The sequence below is a fragment of the Schistocerca piceifrons genome, chromosome X, assembly GCF_021461385.2.
Source record: "Schistocerca piceifrons isolate TAMUIC-IGC-003096 chromosome X, iqSchPice1.1, whole genome shotgun sequence".
In the NCBI taxonomy this organism is placed as follows: domain Eukaryota; kingdom Metazoa; phylum Arthropoda; class Insecta; order Orthoptera; family Acrididae; genus Schistocerca; species Schistocerca piceifrons.
The window spans coordinates 589,350,514-589,378,035 of record NC_060149.1 but is presented as its reverse complement, the minus strand read 5'-3'; the positions used below and the strand labels follow the sequence as shown (position 1 = coordinate 589,378,035).

Genomic DNA, 27,522 nt, shown 5'->3' with positions numbered 1-27,522 from the left:
ACTACCACATTACATTGAAGATAGGACCGTGCGGTTACTTTTGGTCAGATAGTGTATTTAGTCGTCTTCGATATACAGGGTGTTTCAGAAGGAATAGTAAGTATTTTAAGAGGCTCGAGTATAGACTAATTCGAATAAAATATTCTATACAATATATGCTCCATTTTTATTGGTTACAGAGACATAGGTGTTAGAATGCAGCCCCAGAAAACACTCACAGAAGATGCTACTCAAAAGCAAATGATTAAGAACGGTGCATGCTGCAAGATATCCCAATAGATGTCAAGCGTCTCGGCAGTTATTTATCAACCTCTCCAACCAGTTACGTGAAAGTGGTAGTGCAACATGTGGCCATCGTAACAGAAGGGAACAAATGACGGCAGAAGTGGGGGAAGTTAACGTTCTTGCTGGGAAATTAATGTTCTTGCTGCAGGTGCAGTTGATCCGCAGGTCAGTTCCCGCGCAATCGCACGAGGAAGTGGCACGAGTGGCCAAGTGTCCTACGCATTCTCCATCGACATAGGTTCCATCCCTATTCACATCTCTCTCCATCAAGAGTAGCATGGAAACGATTATGAGAATCGTGTTGGCTTCTGTACGTGTACATTAAGACAGGAGGATACTCCAGATGTTTAATGCATCTTGTTTAGTGCTGAAGCCACATTTACCAATCATGGCCAGATAAACCGGCGTGACATGCACTACTGGTCTGCTGACAATCCCGGTTGGCTTCGTCAAGTGGAACGTCAGCGTCCATGGAGTGCAAACGTGTGGTGTGGGATAGTAAACCATCAGCTCATAGGCCTGATTTTCATAGACAGAACACTGAACGCCCACAATTATCGCAGTCTCCTAACAGATATCTTCCGTGAATGTAGAAGACGTTCCTCTGCAGAATAGAAGAAAAATAGCGTGTCTTTACGAATTGTTTCCAAATCGTTGGATTGGACGCAGTGGACCTGTACCTTGGCTGGCCCATTCCCCGAATTTGACGCCCGTAGACTTTTTTCTGTGAGGAAAGCTGGAAGACACTTTCTACAGGGACATACGTATCACACCCGATGATAAGCAACGACGTATCACTGTAGCCTGCCCCAACATCTAGACTGAAATGCTAGCACGTATGCTGCAGTGGTTCCATACCAGACTGGAAACGTGTATTGCCGCTGCCGCTTGTCATTTTGGCACAACCTGTGATGGTCAATTGTCTCGTTACTGGTCAGAATCCACATAATGTATGTACTTTTTTAGTGTGTGCTACTACAGATATTGTACAAGTGTCGGCGGGGCAACTTTTGGAAGTACGACATCTCGTAAATGATTTGCACTAGAAACCTGCAACAAACATCACTGACATTCTAATTTATCCTAATTTTATTCTGTTAATGTGAATAGGCATTGTTACCTTTAGAAAAGTGTATTTTTGTACAGAAAATACACTTCCTAAGTATTACTACAATATGTTGATCGGCTAACAATACGAGCTCTGGGAAAACCGCACATCAGTAGCACTTTTCGTTTCCTCAATATCTGCGGTGCAAGTTTTAGGTGATTCAACCTGTATATGAATTGCGTTATTTTTGTTGTTCGTAAATTGTAATACCAAGACATGTTCCGTATCCTTGTAAAAGTGATCTATGGATGAATAAAGCTGCTACTACTGCTAGGGTTAGTACTACTGTACCAGAGTCATATAGCTCAGTGAAAACACGAGTAAAAATGATTACTCTGCAAAGTCGCATTACTTCCAGGGAATATGTGATCATTTTGAATGATCACCTCTATCCCATGACACAATATTTGTTCCGTAGTGGTGATGCTGTGCTCCAAGACCAGAGGCTCCTGTTCACAGTGCTCGCATCGTCCAGTTTTGTGAGAACGAGGATGAATTGTCGCATCGTCCCTGACCACCACAGTCACCAGATTTCAATATTATTCAGCCTTTGCGGTCTACGTTGGCGAGAAGGGTGTGTGATCGCTATCCATCCCCTTCACCGTCACCTGAAATTGCTACTGTTTTGCAGGAAGACTGGTATAAGATTCTCTTGATGTATTCATTCCGAGACAACTGGAAGGTGTGCAGCTCACACCAGCTATCTGAGTAGCTGTCTCTAACGTGTAGTGCACACCAGAGCCATTTAGAATGACCCTGCAGGTCACTTGTTACATATAAAATATCGGATCATTTGCATTTTATATTCGCACCAATAGAATTTCACTAAGACTCATACCATTCTTTTTCAATAACGGTTACGAAAACACAAATGGACAAAATATTTTGGAAATAAGTTCTGATGAAAATAGTGCAGTGCTTGAGTTTCAAATTAGTTCCAGTGTTAAATTGTCGGAAATTCTTTCATCTCTGTTGGAAAAGAAAAAATAAAGTACTTATTTTTTATACAAATCAACAAAATTGTCATAATTTTTTTTTTTGGGGGGGGGGGGGGGGGAGGGTGGATTAGTGCAGACGTTAATGTACTATGCCTTACCACATTTCGGAACATCACAATAACTATGAGTAATAACGTAAAGATAGGTAGTTCATTATCAAACGACGACGTGAGACTTTAACAAGCGAAAGAATAATTTCTTTACCGAAGAGTTTCTTCAAACTCACATGAAAAAGGCAGCACAGCAAAGCAACATGTTAGTTCCCAAACAGACGTTTTTTTGTTGCAGTAAGGGACCGCGTCACGGTGAATACAACGGTTCTCATTAGATGAGATTGGGCGTGATTGGCGCTGGATTGGGTGACCATCCGGACCGCCAAGCGCTTTTGACCTCCCGGCATGCCGCTAGCCTCGTGATGCCAACTGAGGAGCTACGCGATCGAGTAGTGGCGGCTCCTCGTCATGAAAACAGACAACGGCCGGGAGAGCGGTGTGCTGCCCCTCGGATTCTGCGTTTAGCGTTCCACTATCCAACAATACCTCTGCACGCTGGAATAACATTTGTCTGGCCAGGGCAAGGAGACAAGCAACAGCGACACTATTCCTGGACGTAGAGAAGACATTTGACTACGTCTGGCACGATGGCCTAATTTTCAAGCTAGATCAAATAGGGCGCCCAGGACACATAATCTGGATCATTGACTCTTCGTTATAGGACGACAGTTCTACATAAGGAACGGAAACATGTTTAGCCAGATACGGCAGATTGCGGCTTGAGTCCCACAATGCTCGGTTTTTGGCCTCGTCCCTTACATCATCTACACAAATAACATTCGGAAGCAAGCTGGCAGAGAGGCTGCTCTCTATTCCGATGATACTGCCATATGCAAAAGTAGTCGCAGATCCCTCCACATACACCGCAACCTGCAACACCTGGATAAGATTACACAGATGGGTGGAAGATGAAGATCAACCCCACAAAGTGCCAGGCGATCTATTTCATCCCCAAAATCAAGCTCCCTCATCGTCAACTCACCATTGACGCCAGAGAATTGATCTGGAGAAATTCAGTAACGTACCTTGGCCTTGAAATACACTCCTGGAAATGGAAAAAAGAACATATCGACACCGGTGTGTCAGACCCACCATACTTGCTCCGGACACTGCGAGAGGGCTGTACAAGCAATGATCACACGCACGGCACAGCGGACACACCAGGAACCGCGGTGTTGGCAGTCGAATGGCGCTAGCTGCGCAGCATTTGTGCACCGCCGCCGTCAGTGTCAGCCAGTTTGCCGTGGCATACGGAGCTCCATCGCAGTCTTTAACACTGGTAGCATGCCGCGACAGCGTGGACGTGAACCGTATGTGCAGTTGACGGACTTTGAGCGAGGGCGTATAGTGGGCATGCGGGAGGCCGGGTGGACGTACCGCCGAATTGCTCAACACGTGGGGCGTGAGGTCTCCACAGTACATCGATGTTGTCGCCAGTGGTCGGCGGAAGGTGCACGTGCCCGTCGACCTGGGACCGGACCGCAGCGACGCACGGATGCACGCCAAGACCGTAGGATCCTACGCAGTGCCGTAGGGGACCGCACCGCCACTTCCCAGCAAATTAGGGACACTGTTGCTCTTGGGGTATCGGCGAGAACCATTCGCAACCGTCTCCATGAAGCTGGGCTACGGTCCCGCACACCGTTAGGCCGTCTTCCGCTCACGCCCCAACATCGTGCAGCCCGCCTCCAGTGGTGTCGCGACAGGCGTGAATGGAGGGACGAATGGAGACGTGTCGTCTTCAGCGATGAGAGTCGCTTCTGCCTTGGTGCCAATGATGGTCGTATGCGTGTTTGGCGCCGTGCAGGTGAGCGCCACAATCAGGACTGCATACGACCGAGGCACACAGGGCCAACACCCGGCATCATGGTGTGGGGAGCGATCTCCTACACTGGCCGTACACCACTGGTGATCGTCGAGGGGACACTGAATAGTGCACGGTACATCCAAACCGTCATCGAACCCATCGTTCTACCATTCCTAGACCGGCAAGGGAACTTGCTGTTCCAACAGGACAATGCACGTCCGCATGTATCCCGTGCCACCCAACGTGTTCTAGAAGGTGTAAGTCAACTACCCTGGCCAGCAAGATCTCCGGATCTGTCCCCCATTGAGCATGTTTGGGACTGGATGAAGCGTCGTCTCACGCGGTCTGCACGTCCAGCACGAACGCTGGTCCAACTGAGGCGCCAGGTGGAAATGGCATGGCAAGCCGTTCCACAGGACTACATCCAGCATCTCTGCGATCGTCTCCATGGGAGAATAGCAGCCTGCATTGCTGCGAAAGGTGGATATACACTGTACTAGTGCCGACATTGTGCATGCTCTGTTGCCTGTGTCTATGTGCCTGTGGTTCTGTCAGTGTGATCATGTGATGTATCTGACCCCAGGAATGTGTCAATAAAGTTTCCCCTTCCTGGGACAATGAATTCACGGTGTTCTTATTTCAATTTCCAGGAGTGTAGATGGACGCCAAACGTGTAACAAGTATCTCACCACTGCAGCGAACAAAGGCTGCGCACTTTTCTATAAGCTGTATCCCCTCCTGAAAGTGACGGATTGATCGTTCAGTGCAAACTCCTCCTCTAGTGCTAGGTTAGACTTCCGGTCATCTTGTATGGCTTGGAAGTGTGGTCTATGGGGTCAGACACAGCACTAACACTACTGCAGGGCCTACAAAACAAAGTTTTTCGTGTCAGCTCCGATATGTCCCCAACACACACATAAGAGACCTTTTGTGTCAACGCACCATTTAAAAAACTTATTCAGGACAAATCCACGAAATTTTACGAAACATCACAAACTTCACCTCACATTCTCATTCAAAATTTAGGACACGAACCACCAGAAGCTTCTCACAAACGCCACTTCAGGGACCAATAACATACAGACAAAAACACCAAGCAGACGCTTACACACTGAAAACACACAGAGAACTGCAATCCCTCAAATTCACGAAATCCCCTAGCACCTTCTGAAGTTAGATGGACACAGCCCAGTGGTGCTTCATACACAACATATACAACCATAGCCTTCGTTGTCTCGGTACCTTGAAGTTGATCATTAGATGGTTGCGGTTGCAGGAAGATGGCGGCCGGGCGGGAGACACAGCTGCCTTGGCTGATGCTGGCGCTGCTGCTGGGCGCCGTGTCTGCTGGGGATTACAAGGAGTGAGTACCACACATTCACCAGCACACCTGTAGTATACACACGTACTTTCAGTTTGGATATACAATGGATATAAGTTCTGGACGCACTTTGCACGGTTCCCATTTATGTATAATGCACTAAATAGATGCTTTCACCAAGCCAGAAATATTGGATTTTAATTTACTCAGAGTATCTCAAACATGTAGGATAAACAATGATGTGGACGGTGGTGGATCCGAGGCTGAGTACTTAGAGATAAGAAACATGTGGCGAAAATCAATATTTCAGTCGATACAGTGTCTTGAAGGAGCAGTACATGTTAGGCATATGTGTGTACTCTGCTTATGGTTCATAATGCATTTCTCGTAGACGTACGCCAGAACTTGCTGAGTTCCACTAGAAAGAACTGTTCGCACAGTAGAATTTGATGAGATGGTGTTGGATCATGTTCGAAAAGATTATTTCACAGTACCTGTCGACTTGCCTCTGAAATGCCAAATTCAAAGAACTGGTGGAGAATTAAAAAAAAAAAGTGTGGAAGCAATGAGATCAATGATTTTACACATAAAATTCCGTTGTATTGTATGTATTGAGACTATCAGTTATTACTTAGAACATTTACTATGAGCTTAGGTTGTTGTTAGGTTAAGTTGTTTATGCCAAAAAATAAATAAATAAATATTCATGTTCAACCCTTAGTTCCTTATCTCAATGGAATAAGTTTAAGATCTTCTACCATCTATTAATTTTCACCCCAAAGGTTACTGACACCTTTTTCATAGAGCATGGTTACCCACACACAGCAATGACATGATGAAGTTTTCATTTTTGCGAAAGTAATTCGTGCTAAGATATGGTGTCATGGTTATGGATCAGATACAAGCTAATTTTTGTTCTTGTTCTTTAATATCCTTTTACATTGAATTAGTACCATTTTCAGAGGCCTGTTGATAGGGATGACTGAAGTTACTGAATTTGCCTGATTTGTATACGATTACACACAAAACTATTCTTTGCCAAAGGAAATTTTGTGTTATTTCTCTGTTAAATAATAGGTTGCTCAGCATTACATTAAGCTAATTTATGTGGAGGGTCTGTAACTCTCAAAACAAACACATGAACATAATTTTCAGTTTATTCCCTCCAGCAATGGAGCACTTCCTATTATATTATGATAAAATCCTAATACATACTTCAATGAACCATGGTTCTCCTGCAAGCTTCACCTTGCAAACACCATAATACACAGTAAGCGTTTCTTGCTTTAACAGAAATAGGAAGAAATGAAAACGAAGACATCTGAGGCGGCATTTAAATGACAGCACAGTCTTTTTATTTGAAGTGATACTTCAGATTGTTGAACGAATCGTTAGCAGCTGAACATAAACCCTCCTTGTAGAATTACCACTAATTATCTATGCACACCTGGAGTATTTTAGAATGATAAACTCAGTGATGTAAGAATCTTAAGTTTGGTTTCAATTACAACCACTCTTAGCTATTTGATTTACGTTGTTATTACTGAAATGAAATATTATTATGTTATGTCATTTAACAATTACAGTTTTCAATCATTGTTTTGTCTGGGACTTTAAACAAAAGGCACAGAGAAGGAAAGACACTTTTATGTAAAGCTGGATCCAGAGGTACTGTTGACTTTGGTAGCTACAGCATTTGTAAGACACACTGAATACTGTTTCCTCTACAGATAAATGCCATGTCATAAGTGTAATGAAATTTTCATTTCCTCGGCAGATAAGGAATGGGATGAAAATTTATCTTGTGTGTTGCATGTACAAGTTATTCTGCAATTATGAAAAAAGATGTAAGATAGGAACTATCATTTCTCCATTGTTTATTACAGTTTGCTTACAAAAGACTGTATAAGCCCAAATTTTGGGGCAGGCAGCAGTTTTAATCTACAGCTGCCAAAAACCTTTTGGTAAAAGGAATAGGGCCATTCAACTCAATTTATGAATTAAAATTTAACTGAATAACATGAGATAAAGTCAGAAAACTTATAAAGTTTAACTAAATATTAAAATGATTGAAAAAATTTAAAACCTCACACAAGAAAAAATTAAAATTTTACATAAAAAATAGTCACAACCTTTTTTTATTTTTAAAACTCTAATTTTTTTCAGTATTTCAGTATTTCATAAACATTCTATTTTTTAAATCTAATATTTTCTTTGCTTTCATTCTTAAAAATCTAATATACTGTTTATTTTTCATTTTCAAAAATGTAATTATTTATCATTTTTTAAAATTTAATGATTTTTTATTTTTCAGTTTTTAAAATATAGTATAGTTTATTTCCTTATAAATTATAGCATAAAACAGTGAAGTTGTATAAATCAGCTCTCCCAAATCTAGCATTCATCTTGTATTTCTGTTTTTAAAGATGTAATAAATTATAAAAAATAAAATATGACGGCCATGTGGCACAAATTTTACTTTGACAAACATTTTTTTCTTGAAAGAACAGAAAACCAAGAGAGAAACAAGTTAAATGTAATGTTTAGCAATATTGTTTTAAGCCATCTTTAACTATAGAACATAATGATGGTATTGATAATTTTGTAGGTGTTTATTGTGAAGAATGGTACATATTGGAATTTTATAGTTGTGAGGAAACAGATATAGATGTTTTGAAAGAATCTGGAAAGAAAACAAATTGTCTCCTTTTTATGAATATAAAAAATAGCGAATTATTATGAGGAAATAAATGCAGATATTTTGTGAGAAGATAAAAATCAAACTCTCTCTTATCTATTACTGCAAGAAATATAGAAAATTATTGTTATTATTATGAGGAAACAGTCTTATGAAATTTATAACATGCCGAAAATAGTGAAAGATTATATTTTTCATGCACATTGCTTTTAAAATTTCCCCATTCAATAACCAAAGAATCTGAATGTGAATATTCGAACATTATCAGGTTAATTCCTTTCAGGAAAAATAACATAAGCTAAAGTATTATTAGCAATTTTATCAGTAGAAGTAGCACATAATTTCATAGTTGTTTTTTTATATTTGCCTCAATATTTTTTCTTTTAGTCATATTTACAATATGAATAGGATAATTCGTAATGAAATTATATAGGTTCATATCAGAATTCCTTTTAATTGTGTAATCATTTAAAATCATGAAATGAATCATAAGCTTTTCAAAAATTATTTGATGGATCTTATTTCCACATTTCTTGAGGAAAAATTTCATTTCTTTCATTGTTAGTTAATAGTCAGTAATTTAACATTAACAAATAATGTGGAATCAACCTGTTTATATTGGTACGGCTGTACTTGATTTATCAAAAGAATTAATGAATGATTTTTGCTACAATATTATGTAACCGAAATATTGAGGAAATATCAAAGTTTATCACCATGGTACTGATAGTTTAGTGATTATCTAGAAAGTAATATTTATAATATACCTCAAAATAAAAAGTGTTGGGAAAAATGAAGGATGAGCATGAAGGAAAAATAATGGAACAATTTTGTGGTTTACGAGCGAAAACGTATGCATATAAAATTGGTGATAAATAAGGGAAAAATCAAGAGGAGTGAAGATATGCATTATTAAAAATAAAATATGTTTATGAGATTATAAAGATTATTTATTTAACAATACAGAACAATGCATTTAATATAAAGTGTGAAACACAAACTATATCAAGTTGAAGCCAATAAAAAGGTACTGAGTCCATATGATAATAAGAGATATGTTTTAGAAAATAAAATAAATACATTAGTGGATAGACATTGTTCAGTTAAATAATTATAAAATTATTTAATTTAATTATTGTATTTAAGCCATTATTTAATAATTTCTCTACATAGATAAAGGAATAACATTAATCACCTTCTAGACAATCATATTTGGTGTCTAACATATAAAAAATTGACTGATACACATAATTCAAATAGAATAAAAAGAAAGGAACAGAAAACAAAGAACAGAATATATCTGTTTAGTACTAAAAAATTAAATTTGCTAAAAAATTTGTAGGTGCTGTAATATGTTCTAATAATAATATTTGAGAAGAAATAATTAATGAATTACAGAAACTGATGAGAAAAAATTTTACAAGTAGAAATGTTATTTCTTTGGTGTAGATCATTTATGGCAAATTGATGTAGTAGGAGTGGATTCAGGTAATTTAAAAGGAATTTCAAAAATAAATGAAGGATATTAATATTTATTAACTATAATTGATGTTTTTTCAAAATTTGCTTGGGTGTCCTAGGTTAAGGATAAAACAGCTAGAAAATAACTGATTCTTTTGTAAAATTTTAAAACAAAGACATCCAAGAAATTTACAAACAAGTAATGGACAAGAATTTTATAGCAAAGATTTTCAAGAATTTTTGAAAAATATATAATTAATCATTATACAACTATTAGGGAATTAAAAGCATCTGTTGTTGAAGTCTTTATAGAATACTAAAAGAAAAATATGAAAAAGTTGATTTAGAAGGAAATTATAAATGGATCAATATAGTTTCCAAAGTAATTGACGAATATAATAATAAAAAACATTCAACAATAAAAATAAAATCAAAAGATGCAAATAAAGAAAACAAAAAAATTTATTACAAACTGTTTATGTAGCAAATTTTGAAGAAATTAAGCATAAATATAAAATAGGTGATACAGCAAGAGTAAGTACATTAAAAGGAATTTTTGAAAAAGTCTGCACACTAATTGGTCAACAGAAATTTTCGAAATTGAAAAAGTTATGCAATCATATGCGAGGCCTGTCTAAAAAGTATCTGACCTTTGGCCAAAAAAAAAATTTTGAATAACTGATGGGGTTCAGACCCTAATCCCCTTCAAAGTTGGCTCCTTGTGCTTGCACACACTTAGCCCACCGATCCTTCCACTGCTGGAAACATCTCTGGAAGTCTTCTTTTGGAATGGTGTTCAGCTCTGTCGTCGTGTTACACATTATATCTTCTCTACTCTCAAAACAGGATCCTTTCAGTGGCGTCTTCAATTTTGGAAACAACCAGAAGTCTCAAGGAGCCATGTCTGGAGAGTAGCGAGGTTGACGAGCGGCTGTAATTCCATGTTTGGCCTAGAAATTTTGGATCAGGTGGGATGAATGTGCAGGGGCGTTGTCATGATGCAGTTGGCAGTTTTTCGCTGTCCACATGTCTCGTCTTTAGCACTGAACTGAGTCACAGAGTAACCGGAGAACAGCTTGACAGTACCCCTTTGTCACTGTTTGTCCTTTTGTAATGCACAATTCCACAGACATCAAAGAAGACAGGCAGCACCACCTTGATTTTGCTTCACACCTGCCGCACTTTCTTTGGCCTTGGAGACGCTTCCATTGTGACGACTGTCTTTTTGTTTCTGGATCATACCCATACAGCCATGACTCATCTCCAGTTATCACAGTGGTCAGAAACCCAGGATCAGTGTTGGTGGTGTACAGAAGGTCCTGTGCAATGTCAAAACGGTCTTTTTGTTCTGGCAACAACAACTTGAGCACGAATTTCGCAGCCACTCGGTGCATGTTCAAATCATAATGCAAAATTGCATGTGCAGAATCTTTACTCACTCTAGCCTCTTGAGCAGTGTCCAGCACAGTCAGGCGACGATTTGCCATCACCAAATTTTCCACCCTTTCAACAACAGCTGCACTCTGAGCAGTTTGAGGCCTGCCGGAACGCTGGTCACTCTCCGCTGATGTGCGGCCATTTTTTAATCTGTCATACCACTCCTTAATTTGTGTTACACCCAGTGCATCTTCTCCAAACACCTGCTGAATCTTACGAATTGTTTTGCTTTGAGAATCACCAGGCTTTTGACAAAATTTGATGCAGTATCTTTGCTCAACACGTTCAGTCATCTTGAAAAATCGGTAATCTGACGAACACTTTGTGAAGCACCTCACTCAGCGACTGACAGGCAGCAACTGACGTGCTCGAAGGTAGGAACAAAATTCATGTATGCACACAAAGGTCTCTTCCTTTACTGTGTACAGTGGCGAACATTATTGTCTCTAATTTGCATGGGTAAATCAAAGGTCAGGTACCTTTTAGACAGACCTCATATAAATTAAAAGCTTTAGATGGAGAAGAAGAGACAGGAAATTGAAGAACAATATATGAACAACAATATATCTTATTGAAAAAGTTACAAAAGAAAAATGATAAAGTTTTTGTTAAATAGCTTGGTTTTGTTAATTATCATGATAGTAGGGTTTCTAAAAATAATGTTATTATACAAAGTAAAAAGATCATTTTATCAAAAATTATTAGTAATTGTTTATCATTATATTTAATTATTCCAATTTTCCAGAAATTTTTTATAAGACATTTTTTTATTTTCCTAATAAATGTTGTTGTATTTAAATGGAAACCATCAGATCTAAGATTTGTAAAAATTGTGAGGTTGAGAAATAGCTGATAATTTTACTTCACAGAAATATACAAAACATGGTTATAGAACAATGTGTAGATTTTGTTTGAATAAATATCAAATATATCTTCCACATATGCAAAGCATTTGGTTTTTAATCGTATTAAAAATCATTAATTATATTAAAAATCAAATTCATTCTAAAATGTTTCTAAATACTATTACAAAGAACTTTTAAGTCGAATTCCAAGTGATGAACATTGGAATACATTATTATTATTTAAAAATGATGAAAACCTAAATAGTGATGAAGAATATGTAATTAAAAAATGTATAAATTGTCAGTATATGAAAGACTTAATTGGTTTTTTTATAAAAATCTGACATCTAAAGAGAATTATTTGAATAAACATAAAAATATTTTCTACAATACAAAAAAATAAAAAATAAATTCTGCATAAAAGACTGTTTTTAAAATTTTTGAATAGTTCGAAAATAATAACATGAAACACAATATTTTGAAAGTAACACCAGTTGTATTACTCAGTAAATTTACAAAAAGGTTTTCCAATTTTGTTGAAGTTATGAGGTTAAAAGTATATTGTGATGGCTGGGAATATAACTTTGGAATCAAAGAACAGATAATTGATTTCTTTTTTTAAATAGAAAACATAAATATATTAAATATTAAATTTATGTTAATTAAAGATAAGAACTTTATTGGATTTTTAAAAATTTCTATTACATTTTTAAAATATGATAATAATATATTTTATTAGATTTTTAAAAAAGAAAAATGAAATATGTTAGATTTTTAAAAATTAGATTTTAAAAATGAATAATTAAAAATTTTATAGATTTTTAGGAAATGAAAAATAAAAAAATATTACATTTTTGAAAATGGAAAACAAAAAACAGTTATTAGATTTTCTAAAAATTAAAAAGTGTGTGAATATTTTTGTGTAAAATTTTAATTTTTTGTGTGTGAGATTTTTACATTTTTCGAATCATTTTCATATCTGATTAAAATTTATAAATTTTCTAATTTTCCATTTATTATAATCAGTTAAATTTTTATTAATAAAATGAGATGAATGGCCCTTTTTTTTAACCTAAGTTTTCAGCAGTAGTACATGAATATTGCCAAGTGTCCCAAAATTTGGGGCCGCATCGGCAATTTCCATCTGCTTGTATATGTTTTCTATCACAAGACTTTACACGTCAAATAATGGAGTTTAACGACTGAACCAAATGCTTTGCAATTCTGGCTGGTTAGCTGCTTATTTTATTTCTGAAAAATCAAAATGAAATGCGTAGATCGCTTTTGAACAGTGCAAAGAGATGTATTTTAAAGGAGTGTCTCTCTCTGTACTTGTGAGACAGGTAGCGAAAACTAGAACATCAGTGCAAGTTCGTACACTGGAAAAGAGACAGTTATGAGTCTTCACAACCACTAGAAAACTTTATAAATTGTGTCATGTTCTATTCAAGTCCATTTTCCCTATCTTTCAGAATTTTTCCTTCGAATCCGAAAGGTTTCGATGTTTTTCGGTATAGTACGTTTACTGTTTAATATCTTGGCCAAGAAACACAGGAAGCACTCAGAATGAGTAAACTATGTCTAGTTTCGAATTAGGTATGGGGAAAGCTTACTTTCTATCATCTTGTATGCCATAGTTTCAATACATATAACAGTGAAAGAGTGTAGAGTAAATCTGCAGTGCAGATTAAAAGTTAAATTTATGTGGTCACCACATCTGTTATGTGAATTTACAATTCTTATAACTTTGTATAGTCCAATGGTCATTTTACAAACAGGGATTATTCAAACAGCAGAAGCCTGGTAGTTCACATGGTCCTCAAGTTCCTTATAAAAGTAGTTCAGATAAAATGTGCAGAGACTGAGGATTCTTCCCTTACTCCATTGTCCCCTCACGAAGGAGTCTGAGTAGGTCTTATTCAGATACAAAATGGAGCTATGTAATCAGCCACAGGAGAAAATTCCCCTCCTCTTGCTCAGAGACATAGGTCAAGCAGATCTTCACACACCATATCTACAAGTTGCGATGTTAACGTTTACTGATTCATAGCATACTGTGAAATAATAATGTGACAATATACATTATAAAATAATAGATATTAACATAAAAAGTAACATATCGTAATTGATACTGACTTTATAAAATAACAAAACAGTTAATCAGGTGCAGTTGAAGACCTATATATTTGAAATGAGGAGTACTGCAGATTTTCTCCAGATGATAATATTTCTTGGCGTATTTCCATTCTGGCGGCAACTGACACTTTACAACACACATTTATTTTCAGGCTTTTTGGGGTGACATATTTAAAAACGATAATGAGATGAGAAAACTCTTTCTTGAGACGAAAATTAAAACGATGTCCTTGCCCGACATTGTATTGCAATTCATCAATGCATAAGAATTGGCGCAGTACAAGGTTGTACACTTTTCCTACTGGCATTAAATTTGCAAGAAAAAGGAAGATAAAAATTTAACATCCTGACGCAAACTAAGCCATTAGAGACGGAGAATAAGCTTGGATTGTGAAAGGATGGGGAAGAAAATCGATCACGTCCTTTTCAAACGAAAAGTTGCGGCATTGCATTATACGATTTCGGGAAACTACAGGGAACCTAAAACAGGATGGTAGGACTGGAGTTGAACCAAAGTTTGTCCCCAATGCTACACCTCGCTCGGTGTTAAGTTTGAGGAACCTCTATTCTTGGCTCTTCATAAAGCGGAAGTATGCTAATGATTAATAAAATAGTCTGGAACACCATTTGAAATCCATCTCCCGCCTCCACTTGAGATTAAGTACTCTCCAATCACAGTAATGTGAAGTACACTTAGAAACGAATTGACCAATACTGCAGTCGTCATATCAAGACAATACCTTAATCCCTTGTCTATGGGACATTCGCTAGGAAATAGTCCTGTTGGTGTACAGACTAGTTGTGTCCAGAGGTCAGCCTGAGTGCCTACTCCTCCTCAAACAGCCAATCATAATCCTCCTGAAATTGAATGCCTTTCTTCTAACACGCCTTATTACACAGGATGTCCCAGAAATGCTGTGACAAACTTCGAGGGCTTGTAGACAGTGTGCTGAGGACCAAATTGAGGATAGGAACCCGTATCTGGAAATGTCATCCAATGACGCTACAGAGCGTTGAAGTTATAGGCCCCAGCGTCTGCTGCTAGGCCACCCCATCGGCAGCAAACGTGACTTTGTAAACTGATGTAACGTCTCCAACGTTGCTTGTTGTTGAGCGATAGTGACTGATAGTCACGATCGTTAGTGGAGAAGATGAAGCTAGCTGCTGTGTAGACAGGCCTTGTCTCCTATGACTGCGGTGCTCTTTGGCCTCAGTGGATGAATGTTTCAGGTATGTATTTCCAGCTGCAGTTAATTTTTCTCCTGCGATCCTCTAAAATATCTATTGTTTTTCCGTATGTAGGAGAAAAATAGTCTGCGTCAACATGCAAAGTAACCTTTTCTGCTGAAGGGTCGGCCTAGCGGCAAGCGCCGGCGCCTGTAACTTCGACTCTCTGTTGTGTCCTGGCTGATGTTTCTGAACAAGGTTCCTATCCTCGATTTGTTCCTCAAGACAAGTCATTCGCTACATTTGTGGGGCATCCTGTATGCGCAGCTCCTTTCATGGTATTGGGATTACCCCTTGACCTTTTCAAGAAATATTCCTCCAACTTATTCGATATTTTGGTAACCACAAATCTTCCCTGCCTCCCATAATTATGCTCATTTAATACCGTAACACTAACTTGATTAAAGTTAAACATTGTTTTTGCTGTTGTATATTCGTTTGAGACACAGCGACGGCCATTATTACGCTTCATTGTTGCATACAAATATTCACGTACGCACAATGCTTCTTTCGTAACGTGTCTGTTTCTGGAATTGGATGAGCGTTTCCACGGGGCTCTCGCGGTTACTATACGAAACCGTGATAGAACCCCGTCTCGTATCTTTTTTAGTTCAATCTAGTAAAGGTCCTAGATTGATGATAAAACTCAAGAAGCGGTCGAAAGAAGGTTCTGTAAACTCCCCCTTTGTATGTGGATTACTCCTTTTGGATTCTTCCAGCCTTAGCCTGCCATCTGCCTTTATATGGTCGATCTACTTCAAATCATTCCAGACGCGTACTCCTAGACATCTTACGGTTGTGGTTGTTACCAGTGAGTAATCACTAGCGCTGCAGTCAACAATAACGGCTCTTTCCGTATACTGTCTCATGAGCAATATTTCCCGTTTGTTTATGTTGAGGACCAACTACATGCCACTCGTCCAAGCATGGATCATTTGCGGATCATATTGCATTCCGCTGCAAATTATGGCTTCCCCACTTTCTTTTATCGCATAATACCATTCGTAGATATCATCACGGATCTTCAGATGTCTTCATCACATTATTTATATGTTTTGCAATATAACACCGTAGGAAACGAATTCAACAGTTTTTACAACAAAACATTTGAGGATCTTGCATTCGCAAAGTTAAGAATATTACTGGAACTAAAAGCACAAATGACGCCATGAACAATGAGGAAGACCAATAGTTTATCAGCTATTGGTATACACATTTGGTGTGTTTTAACGGGCTTCAGCATACCTAGATACGAAAAACGACGATGAATCGTACTGAGGTCAGCTCGGCCCATGTCGAACAACTTTTGCAGAATGACGTAAACTGGCAGGCACATAATAAAGGCACAGTTAAGTTTTGCAACCTTGCTGGACAAGTAGCTGCTTTGCGTACTGGAGGCTTGATAACATGTTGCCAAGAATTCCGACGATAGCTGCATGAAAGTAATATTCTGGGTGTAAAAGCTTAAGATCTACAGCACAGCAGAAAAAATATGTTTTCCATATTTGGGTTATCTTTTGAAGAACGAGTTTCATAGTTCCTACCAGTTCATTTTTCTCCACTGATTTTCAAAGAAATTTGTCTAGAATTAGGAAACAGAAGTACAGTCTAAGCTAATAGCATATAGAACGAAGAAGAGTTCATTATAAAGAACTGAAATGGAAAGCAACGGCCGAGTAAAGAAGGCCGTGACCTACCTGCTCTTCAGTGCAACATCAACTAACGTTTGTGTAAACAAAGCCGAGAAGTAATGATTTAGATTAACGTCAGTTATGAAGACGTGTAGAAAAGTGATCAAGATGGCAGTCAGGTATTTTTGTTTTCATAATCTAAACAGGATAATATCGACTGAATTTTACGAAGTTTTGAAGGTAGTAAAGTAAAGCACAAAATCGACGAAACACCTTTAATTTAACTTAATTAAGGCACTTAATGACTGGCAATACTATACATTTACAGAGCAATTCCTGACCAGATAAACAACCAATAAATTATTTAGTTGCTACAGAAGCAATTCTCTGTAACTGATTTGCATTCAGTAATCAACGATGCGTTTATTTTGCTACTTTAACAGTCCACATAACACAAAAATAAACCTTTAGTATTGTCAAAGTAAAGTAGCTTAGAGTAAGACAAAGTTAAAAAAGGGAAACAGCAAAAGAGGAAACCAAAATTAATCACTATTTCAGTGGGTCAGTCTCTCACTGTAGCTGTTCAAAAACACCGCCGTTCTTTTCTCGACAGCTTTCCAGTCTAGACCAAAGTGCAGAGAAGACCTATCTGATGCGATTTTTCGTTTCATCACTGTTTTCACATTGTTCAGCGTACACCATATCCTGTTTTGCACGTACAGCCTACGAATAGTTCTACGCACGGTGCTAAACTGATTTATTATATACTCGGTTTGCTAAAGTTGTAGGGTCAGCAAACCCGACCAACATACACTACTGAGCCAAAACATTATAATCACTTGCTTAATAGCTTGTTTTTCAGTCTTTGGGGCAAAATATGACACTGATTCTGCGTATCAGAGATCTAACAGTTAGTTGGTAGATTTTGTGGAGGTATGTGGCATTAGATGTCTACGTACAGGTCATGTAATTCGCATAAATAACAGGCCTCTGATTTGCGTACGCGGTGATGGTGCCAGATAGCGGCCCAGATGAGTTCTATAGGACTTACATTAGGCGAATTTGTTCGCCGAGACATCAACGAGAGTTCACTATAATGCTCCTCAAACCATTGTAGCACGGTTCTGGCTCCGAGACATGGACCATTATACCGCTGAAAGATGACATCGCCGTCGGGGGAGACATCAAGCATGAAGGGATGAAGGTGATTCGCAACTGTCAGCGTGTCTTCGATTACTACCAGTGGTCCCATGCAAGCGCAAGAGAATGTCTCCCATAACATAATACTGCTCCGACCAGCCTTTGTGGCGCGCTGCACGTTTCGAGCCGCCGTTCACCTCCGTGACGCCGTTTTTGGAGACGACCTTCGTCCTAGTGTAGCAAAAATGTGATTCTCCTGAAGAGCCGACACGTTTTCATTGATCGACGGTCGAATCCCGAAGGTCTCGTGCCCGCTGCAATAGTAATTTACGATTTTGTTGGGTCAACGTGTGAACATCTAGGAGTGGTCTGCTGCGGAGCTCCATGTTCAACAATGTACTATGAACGGTATGCTCCAAAATATTAGTGCGTGAGCCAGCATTGCGCTCTTTCGGTATAGATGCCACAGGTCACTATCTATCCTACTTTACCGATCAGACAATCCTCCGACTGCACGTTCTGTGAAGTGTCTTAGACATCCAACCATTTGGCGCCTGTTGGTAGTTTCACTGTCGTTCTACCTCTTTCCGTAGATGCTCAAGACATCATCACGTGAACATTCGACCAGTTTAACCATTTTATAGATCCTCATTCACAGGGTCTGCGTAATAATAATCCACCCTTTGTCAAAGTCGCTTATCTCAATGGAATTCCCCATTTGTAGCCCATATCTTCGCTAGGGTGATTCTCCGTCCATGTTCCCACAAAGCCACAAGGCGGTATCCAACGTCGCGGTGCGCAGTAGTCATAATGTTTTGGCCTATCAGTGTATTAGCGTACACTAGGGAGCCTGTTTCACTAGAGATGAATGCTCAGTTGTCGTAGCCATTAAATTGTGAAAAGCCGTAAACACATATTTACAGTAAGATTGTAGGTGGACACAGCCAATGATTGGCTTATAAGTCCCTATCTGCTTCCTCCCCGCTTCACTGCAAAAGTGTCCACTGTATGACTGCAGGCTTCGTCGGTCGGCGTATTCCAGTGATCGGCTGAGTGGTGGCTTCATCTTGTCGCAACGTTTCAATGAGTTTCGTACTCATCATCGTTGCCTGAAGATACATTTTCTGTTATTATATGAGGACTGCAATAGCAGCAAAAGCACCAGTGACAGTTCTACTAGTCGTCGTCTCCTATTTGTACATTCTTTCCTCCTGAGTCAGCAACTGTCGACAAGTTCCGACAGGCATAAGTACAAGCGAGTCAATAATTTCTGAATCTCCAAACAAGTTATACATATCATTGACTAGGAAACAAATGCATGTATGCTTCTCTCAGAACAACCTGAGGCTTACAAAAGCGCATATTTGGCGAGCTGAGACTTTCGGCTGCCTAATCGACATGCGTATCATATTACGCCAAGCATAGAGTCAAATGTAATGTCTAAGAAGTCGTGCAGGCATAAAGCATTATTTCGTCACATTATCCTGCATCCATAGTATGATAAATAATATTGGGTTATTAAAACATCCAACTAATCCTTCAACAACTTTTTGTAAAATTCAGATACTTTTGAACGTGACAGTCTACGTTACTGCAGCGGCACGATGGGAGTGAGCTGCATGTGTGTCTCTCGTAATCTGAGCTCTGCATCTGTCAGTTTTATCGCCATAAAGGCATCGCACCCGCTAGTCTTGAGCAGTCATCCGCGAGTGTTTTTAATTTTTTCTCCAGAGCACCTTATTGAGCCTGCAAATCGATATAGCGTCGTTTTAAAATTCAGACAATATCTTCTGTTTTTGGGCCTCACAATGCATAGAGCATTAGCTGCGATACACATCGACTTCCTGTCTTTCGCATCAAATTTTCCACCTTACCTCTTACGAGAGCTACAAACGACAGTTTTAAATCCGGAAAATAATGCAACGCATAACCACCAGCGAACTGTTTTAGTATAAATATCATTAACTATTATACTGGGGTATAAGTGTTATCAAATTCTGTGGTCGATTGACCACTGAATAATTTCTTTAGAGCGTCACGAAATATTAGACTGCAGAGACGAGAGAGAGAGAGAGAGAGAGAGAGAGAGAGATGGGTTGGTGAGCTGATAATTTTGAAATGAGAAGTTACTGTGATTAAATTGAAGATAAGATACGCTATGTGATCTAAAGTATCCGGACACCTAGGTGAAAATGACTTACAAGTTCGTGGCGCCCTCCATCGGTAATGCTGGAATTCAATATGGTGTTGGCTCACCCTTAGTCTTGATGACAGCTTCCACTCTCGCAGGCATACGTTAAGTCAGGTGCTGGAAGGTTTCTTGGGGAATGGCAGACCATTCTTCACGGAGTGCTGCGCTGAGAAGAGATATCGATGTCGGTCGGTGAGGCCTGGCACGAAGTCTGCGTTCCAAAACATCCCAAAGGTGACCTATAGAATTCAGGTCAGGACTCTGTGCAGGCCAGTCCATTGCAGGGATGTTATTGTCGTGTAACCACTCCGCCACAATCAGTGCATTATGAACAGGAGCTTGATCGTGTTGAAAGATCAGTGGGAAGCAAGAATGTGTTTAAAACATCAATGTAGGCCTATGTTGTGATAGTGCCACCAAAACAAAAAGGGGTGCAAGCTTCCTCCATGAAAAACATGACCACACCATAACACCACCACCTCCGGATTTTACTGTTGGCACTACACACGCTGGCAGATGACGTTCACCGGGCATTCGTCATACCCACACTCTGTCATCGGAACGCCCCATTGTGTACCGTGATTCGTCACTCCACACAACGTTTTCCCACTGTTCAGTCGCCCATTGTTTACGCTCCTTACACCAAGTGAGGCGTCGTTTGGCATTTACCGGAGTGATGTGTGGTTTATGAGCAGCCGCTCGACCACGAAATCCAAGTTTTATCACCTCCCACCTAGCTGTCATAGTACTTGCGGTGAATCCTGATGCAGTTTAGAATTCCTGTGTGACGAGCTGGATAGATGTCTGCCTGTTACACATTACGGCCCTCTGCAACTGTCGGCCTGTTCGCTTTTGTGGTGTACGTGTCCCTTCATATTTCCACTTCACTATCATATCGGAAACAGTGGACTTAGGAATGTTTAGGAGTGTGGAAATCTCGCGTACAGAAGTATGACACAAGTGACACCCAATCACCTGACCACGTTCGAACTCCGTGAGTTCCGCGGCGCACCCGATTCTGCTCTCTCACGATGTCTTATGACTACTGAGGTCGCTGAAATGGAGTACCTGGCAGTAGGTGGCAGCACAATGTACTAATATGAAAAACGTATGTTTCTGAGGGTGTCCGGATACTTTTGATCACATAGTGCATGTTCTTGGTAGCATAAATATCAGAGCGACAGATATACGAGAGAATTCAAAATATGGGGGATTTGTAAAATATTCGCAGCTAAATTAAGTACTATGTACTTATGATCAACTAACAAAGCTTGGTCGTTGACGATGGAGAGCTATTGATGTTGTCGATGTGTAAGCAAGCGCAGATTTTAAATGTTCCAGCAGATACAGATGATCAGCAACATAGAACATGCTAGATTAAACAGAATGTGCTGGGTTATCGAACGCTGTGTATAAGCGTCATGATGACTCTTATACCACGTAGGTAGTTATTCGTAAGATATTTCTCGATTCATTTTCTTGTTTTTTATCGTTGTAAGTTTCACGCTGAAGTAGAGAGATTCTCAAGACTTGTTCACATCCGCTAATAGAGACTTATAGCGATGCTTCAGAGTATTTTATTCCCACGTGTGGTGTTGATTAATATATAGATCTTTGTGGTACGTAAGTATGGAAAGTGACTTTGACGTATTTCAGTTTTTATCATTTCTCTTAGTAACATAAGTTTGAGTTTAACTCTTAACACAGCGAACAGCTTTATATAAAACTCACGTAACAATCCTAGTTGCATGGTGTCTACATGCCCAGTATACTAAACACGCTCGATAGATATTTCCAGCGGACACTTCTACTTCCGTAAAATTTCGTTACTCCTTTATTTATGGCTTAAACATTGTGTCTCGCCCATTAGGCAGTTTTATTGCTATTAATTCAGAATTTTGCAACAAATTTTCCCCGTTAGGATTCACGAGAGCTACAAACGACAACCTTAAAAGTCGGGAAAATACAGCGCACGCGAGAACTAACAGCGTCACAAATACTTAAAAACCACATGATACACAGGTTCCCACATTTTCTCTGGAAAAAACTCGTCTCTCACTACTCATTCAATACTCATATGTTTACGCATACCTCGGATGTTCAACTTATTATGGAAAAAAAGGCTAAATTCTCGCTGAATGGAATTTCTAGTCCTGTGTTAATGCATTAGTTTCTGATGCAGCAACATTAAATACTGACACTGTGCGTCTGTTGTAACTGAAGAAGATTTTCTGTGCTTACCTTGTAGACATTTGATACACGAAATCGTTTTTGAGGAAAATATGAGTTGTAAAAGTACAGGTTCACCTATACCAAACCTAAAGATTTTCGAAATGTTTGGTATGGAATGGATGTTGAACTAGAATGCAGCAAGGGACACATGGATCAAGTCGCTGAGTCTTGTAAGTCGAGAGAACAGCAGCAACACAGAGAGAGAGAGTTATATTGAATTTCCAGAATTAACTGAAGTCTTTCTCAAAATTTCGTGCTCCAGGGAGCTACCCATCATCCAAGGTAGATGCTAAAAGCTGTTTATTGCTTGCAAACGTTCATGTTCTGTGATGTGTCACCGTCTTCTTCTTTTTCTAAATGTGTTTGTCCCACATCTGAGCAGGGCCAGTATCATTAGGAACGGATTTTGCATTATTAATTTAAGGGATGGCGGGATGCTCTTCCTGTGGTCAACCCGTTACCACCTGGGACGGAATATGTGTACCCGAAGTGTCTGCATGTAGTGTTATTCGTGTGAAAGTGAGCGAAAGTTTTGCTATATATATGGGGAATCGTGTAACTAAGGTGGGGCTTGGATACCAGTCTAGCAATCACCCAGTGGGATGTGGGAAACCGCCTAAAAACCCAGGCTGACCAGCACACCGACACTCATCATTAATCCGTAGCGCGGATTCGATATCGTGCTGGCGCACCGTCCACATCCCAGAAGCAGCGCATCAACGCTCATGGCTATCTGGGTAAGTCATGATGCGTCACCATGACAACATAAAATTTATCTAGAGCACTAGTGCAGATCTAACATGCAGCCTGAAGTACACCGAGAATCAGCAAAGTAAACAATGACATCACAAAACGCAGTTCACAATACATCTTGATGTGCATTTAGCGATCGTAGCAACATGATAAGAATGTCTACCACTATGACAGTACTAAAGGTTGTCATCTTCCACTGTTACACAGTGGAAAACTGTATTCCCTCTGTGATATATAATGTTGTTGCCTCATTAAAGTAAGCATTACAAAAAAGTGGTTCAAATGGCTCTGAGCACTACGCGATTTAACTTCTGAGGTCATCAGTCGCCTAGAACTTAGAACTAATTAAACCTAACTAACCTAAGGACATCACACACATCCATGCCCGAGGCAGGATTCGAATCTGCGACCGTAGCGGTCGCTCGGCTGCAGACTGTAGCGCCCAGAACCGCACGGCCACTCCGGCCGGCTAAGCATTACAGAAAGAGGAAATTTACAATTGTGTATAAATCAGAGGGATGTTGGTGAGGCAGGTGTGGAAATATTGATGTTTTGATGTTTTTTGCACTATGTGTGATTAAAATTAATGATGAGGCAGTACGGTAGTTGACAGTGATGTGAAAATATCTGACCAGCATTACCTTGCATACTATTAGGGAGGGAGGGGGTTGTGAAGGTCAGTGTAGAGTGATGGTTAATAGAGAACCACCCAGCATACTACTACGTGGAGAGTATGATGATCAGTGCTCAATGATGGTCAGTGATCAATTCTGGTTAGTCATCAGTGATGATCAGTGGTCAGTGACGATCAGTGATCAATTAAGACCAGTGATCAATGATGGTCAGTGGTCAGTGATAATGGTCAGTGGTCAATAATGATGAAAGAATGTTGTACCAGATTTTTTTACTATTCGTTCACAACGTTTTCATTGAGGGCTGGATTGGTTATAGTCGACACAGAAGCGGTCTCCTGTATTTAAGAGGCATAATGTGCTAAACGAGCAAGAGTATTTGAAGCCATAGTACAGATCACAATTAATTGTCTCCTGTTAACATGCTGCTATTGATTATGTAACACCAATGTAAGCCCCACTTCATATCACATGGTTGTTTATAGGGATTTTAAACACATAGGATACTGAAAGTCATTCAGTAAATTGACTATAGTTCACTACTGATTATAATTCTTCACTGATTATAATTATGAATTGACCATGATTCTCCACTGACCACTATTCATCATATGGTACTCATTTATATACCTCAAATGGGTAGAAAATGGATTGCAGAAAATTTGTAATGCCAAAACAGGCTGTTGATGAAGTTTTGTCGATTGAAAGGCTGCTGCAAACTTTAAAATACATTTCAGCACGTTAAAAATCAGATTAAAGAGTTGAAATGAACCAGGTCCGAGCTTAGGAAGAAAATATGCACACCATGTTAAAACACCTGAAGCGACAATGTGTTTGAAGAGGAGATTCAAGAAGCATGCACTTCAACTTCCCATTGGACCTTTTCCTCAGAGAGTGGGACAATTATTGTTAGATGCATTTCGGGAATGGCAGAATTATTTACAGATTATGAACACTTTAAGTGAATTAAAGACTTGTTACAAGAAAATGGTATGCAAAATATTGTGGTCAACGGCTGCCCTTCACTTTCTGCGATCCGACATAAATTTTGTGTTAACGAATACAGTGGTGGCATGATTGTCATTTGCGAGATTTTCCATATGATACCAATGAGCGGAATGGAGCTTATTTTTAAACAATGAAAGAAATGCAATGTGTTTCCTATATTAAAGTTACATCTGGAAGCCAGTGAGCAAAATTATCTTTTTCTTGAACAAAGAAATGTAATGTTTTTATAGTAAAATTTATATGCAGATTGTTTTAGTTTGTTTTTTGTTTTTTTTTTACTTTCCCTCTGTAACATATAACATAAAGAAACGTTTTACTAGTGATACACGACTCCAACAAGATCTTGCTCTTGTTGCTGACTTCATTGTAGTAACCATTAAAGCTAAAATATTTGAAGAACTGCATTGCCTAGCACGCAAAGTTTATCTGAGGACTGTGGTTATTACACAAGGAATTGATGACCTGCATCAAGCACATTGCATTTTACAGATACAATTCAGCTTGTTGATATTTATTAACAGCGACTGATGTGTACTCCAAATATGAATGAACCACTGTTCTAAAGACTAAAACGGGTACTGAAGTTGCAGATGCGTTTAGAAATATAAACAGAAAAAATAATAGGCTTCCAAACCGTTTACAGACATAAGATTAATCACTGTTCATCGTTTTACAACTTTGATGTTCCGATGTGGAATGATTCAATAGAACTGTTAAAGAAAAGGTGTTTAGTTGTTTCACTGCTCAGGGTTCCAGAAGATAAAATACTAGAAATTAAGGCTCATACGGGGCAATATAGATAGTCGTTTTTCCCTCGCTCCATTTGCGAGTGAAACAGTACAGGAAATGACTACTAGTGGTACTGAGTACCCTCCGCCACGCACCGTACGGTGGTTTGCGGAGTATCTGTGTAGATGGAGATGTAGATGTCTGTGTATGTCTGATTTGTGCGGAGCCAGACAAGGAGAGACTTGACAAAGATGCTGATAAAGCATCACTCCGCTTTCCTTTTCTCTGTTACGCAATGTACGTCTGATTTCTGTGAAGTAAGCCAAATCCAGACTTGACAAATGGCATCATACAGCTATTCTTATCTCCATACGATGCAGTTAACTTTCATCAATCATGAGCAGATGTGTGTGTGTGTGTGTGTTTTTGCGTAATATTTTGGGACAAATTCTTCTGAATGTTTAAAAATGTTTATATCTGAGTGGTGTCCGTCCTGTAAGCGATGTCCGACAGAACAAACATCAATCGTGATGACGCAACTGGTTCATACATGTACGAAAGGGATGAAAAGCGGAAGGGATGCGTGGGAAATCGTGACAGCTACCCGCACAGGACATCGTGGTAATGCAATAGCGAAAGTTAAAAATTTGTGCCGGATCGGAACCCATATTGAGCCATTGCCTTAACGGTTTTTTTTTGTGTAGGAATGGACCGGTGGGAGTTCAGAGGGCAGAGTGGGCAGGGGTCGTATCCCGACCCTATGGGGCATAGGAAAGTGGGGGACATGTGATTCAACGTAAGTGGAAGGCTTTTTTATTTATGTGTTTTTATTTGTAATTTTTACTATTATTACGAAATTATGTGGAACAGACATCACCTATATAGGAAAAAAACAAAAGACTGGGTAAAAAAATTGGCGCATTTACGGCGCGCTCTCCCATCCGCGCTGTGGTCGAGAGCCTCAAGGCGCTTCAGTCCGGAACCACGTGGCTGCTACTGTCGCAGGTTCGAATCCTGCCTCGGGCATGGATGTGTGTGATGTGCTTAGGTTAGTTAGGTTTAAGTAGTTATAAGTCTAGGGGCTGGGTAGTGGTGGCGTCCCAATCTTTCGGCAACTCAAAACCAGTTGTTTTCGATGGATGAGAGATCTGGGAAACGTCCAGGCCACGGCAACTATCGAAAACTCTCTCTATCGAGATGTATCACAGTCATCGGCCTTAATACGTCAAAACTGTAATGGCTGTTTTCGAAATTACCTGTCCAAACTCCAGTCCGTCCAATCTGTTGTCTAATCTCCTTGAAGCCTCCACGCACGGATACATCCATCGTGATGCTGCTCGCAGAACAGGGAAATCGTCTGAAAATATGAAGTGGTGCCACCCCTGTTGGGAACAACACTGTCGGTGCAACTTTCTTTGCCGTCGCGTCAAAGACAGCCCCAACGGCGCCGTGCTCACAGTCCTTGGTGCTTCAGACGTGTTCCCAAAAACAAGCAACAGAGCAATGGGATTTGAGACTGAGAAACCCAGAGCGTAATTTTTCCTCATACACACAATGTAGATGGCGCTACTCTTCCCAACTTTGTGCAGTTCTGCTGAAGTGTTAATCGTTTGTCTACCCAAGCGTGTAGTACTCTTAATGCCTGTTGAACATTTGCTGTCTGTTTCCTTCATTATGTTGCAATTTAAATGGCCAATACTGGAGCAAAGATGCAATAAAGCTGAAATAGGCAAATGGATGTACATGCGTCTTGCACTTGAAGAGGCGGCCGAAATATTATACGCTCTTATAGGCTCTCGAGGAACACAAAAACTGCGGATGGTTCGTCGA

At 39.4% G+C, this 27,522-nt stretch overlaps 1 protein-coding gene across 2 annotated transcripts in view; it reads left to right on the top strand.

Moving 5' to 3' along the window:
* The first annotated feature begins 5,515 nt into the window (after positions 1–5,515).
* Positions 5,516–27,522, top strand: part of LOC124722852 (glycine receptor subunit alpha-3) — a 375,323-nt gene continuing 353,316 nt past the window's right edge. For both annotated transcript variants that reach the window (XM_047247978.1, XM_047247977.1), the window contains exon 1: positions 5,516–5,614. In XM_047247978.1, coding sequence (XP_047103934.1) covers positions 5,532–5,614 — 83 coding nt within the window. In that variant the 5' untranslated portion in view covers positions 5,516–5,531. The remainder of the gene's footprint in view (positions 5,615–27,522) is intronic.